Source organism: Calidris pugnax, unplaced genomic scaffold (assembly GCF_001431845.1).
Source record: "Calidris pugnax isolate Ruff unplaced genomic scaffold, ASM143184v1 scaffold162, whole genome shotgun sequence".
NCBI classification, from domain to species: domain Eukaryota; kingdom Metazoa; phylum Chordata; class Aves; order Charadriiformes; family Scolopacidae; genus Calidris; species Calidris pugnax.
Genome location: NW_015090900.1, coordinates 1596370 through 1597085, shown reverse-complemented (window position 1 = coordinate 1597085; position 716 = coordinate 1596370). Strand labels below are relative to the sequence as shown.

Genomic DNA, 716 nt, shown 5'->3' with positions numbered 1-716 from the left:
GTAGTTCGCCTGTGGGTGGCAGCCCCCCACCTGTGGGCAAGAGGGGGGGTCAGGGGCACCCTGTCGTGCCAAATTTCCCCCCCCTCAGTGTCCGTGGGCACCTCTCACCTTCTGAGCCAGCGGGGATGAACTTCAATGCCAAGTTGAGGTTGCCCCGGCTGGTGAGGCCGTCCGAGGAGATGGGCATCTTGAGGAGGATGGAGAGGGTTATGGGGGGGCTGTGGTTGGGTGGGGGTGGACTGGGGTAGGGGGGAGCATTGAGGACTCACCCGAGGCTGGAGGTTGAACCACTCGGGGCTTGTGTTAGCCCAGTCCCAGGTGCCCAACGCGATCTCCACCTCCCCCAGGAAGAGGTTCCTGCCCAAGCTGTCGTGGTGCCACACAGAGAGGTTCAATGTCCGGCCCTGCAGGTCCCTCTTCTCCAGCTTGTACTGGTGATGGGGGACACAGACAGGGTGAGCTTATCTTCTCCCACCCATCCGTCCCACCTCAAACCAGGGGGACATCCCCATCCCCAAAACCACCCCACAGCAGGCTTAGAAACCTTGAGGGTCTCATTGAAGATGGGATCCAAGCTCCTCTTCCTCACCGTGGTCTTGCGCTTGCTGCGGTTGGACTTATCCGGCAGCAGGTACGTCTTGATGTACCTGATGTACCAAAAAAATGAGGTGGGTGTGATGGATACCACCGTGGGCATCACCTGGGCATCGTGGTGG

At 60.3% G+C, this 716-nt stretch overlaps 1 protein-coding gene across 1 annotated transcript in view; it reads right to left on the bottom strand.

The window, feature by feature from the left end:
- SYTL1 (synaptotagmin like 1) overlaps positions 1–716 on the bottom strand; it is a 7055-nt gene that overhangs the window by 923 nt on the left and 5416 nt on the right. The window contains exons 6-8 of the mRNA XM_014948620.1: positions 545–647; positions 270–431; positions 109–187 (exon numbers count right to left, since the gene is read on the bottom strand). Coding sequence (XP_014804106.1) covers positions 109–187; positions 270–431; positions 545–647 — 344 coding nt within the window. The remainder of the gene's footprint in view (positions 1–108; positions 188–269; positions 432–544; positions 648–716) is intronic.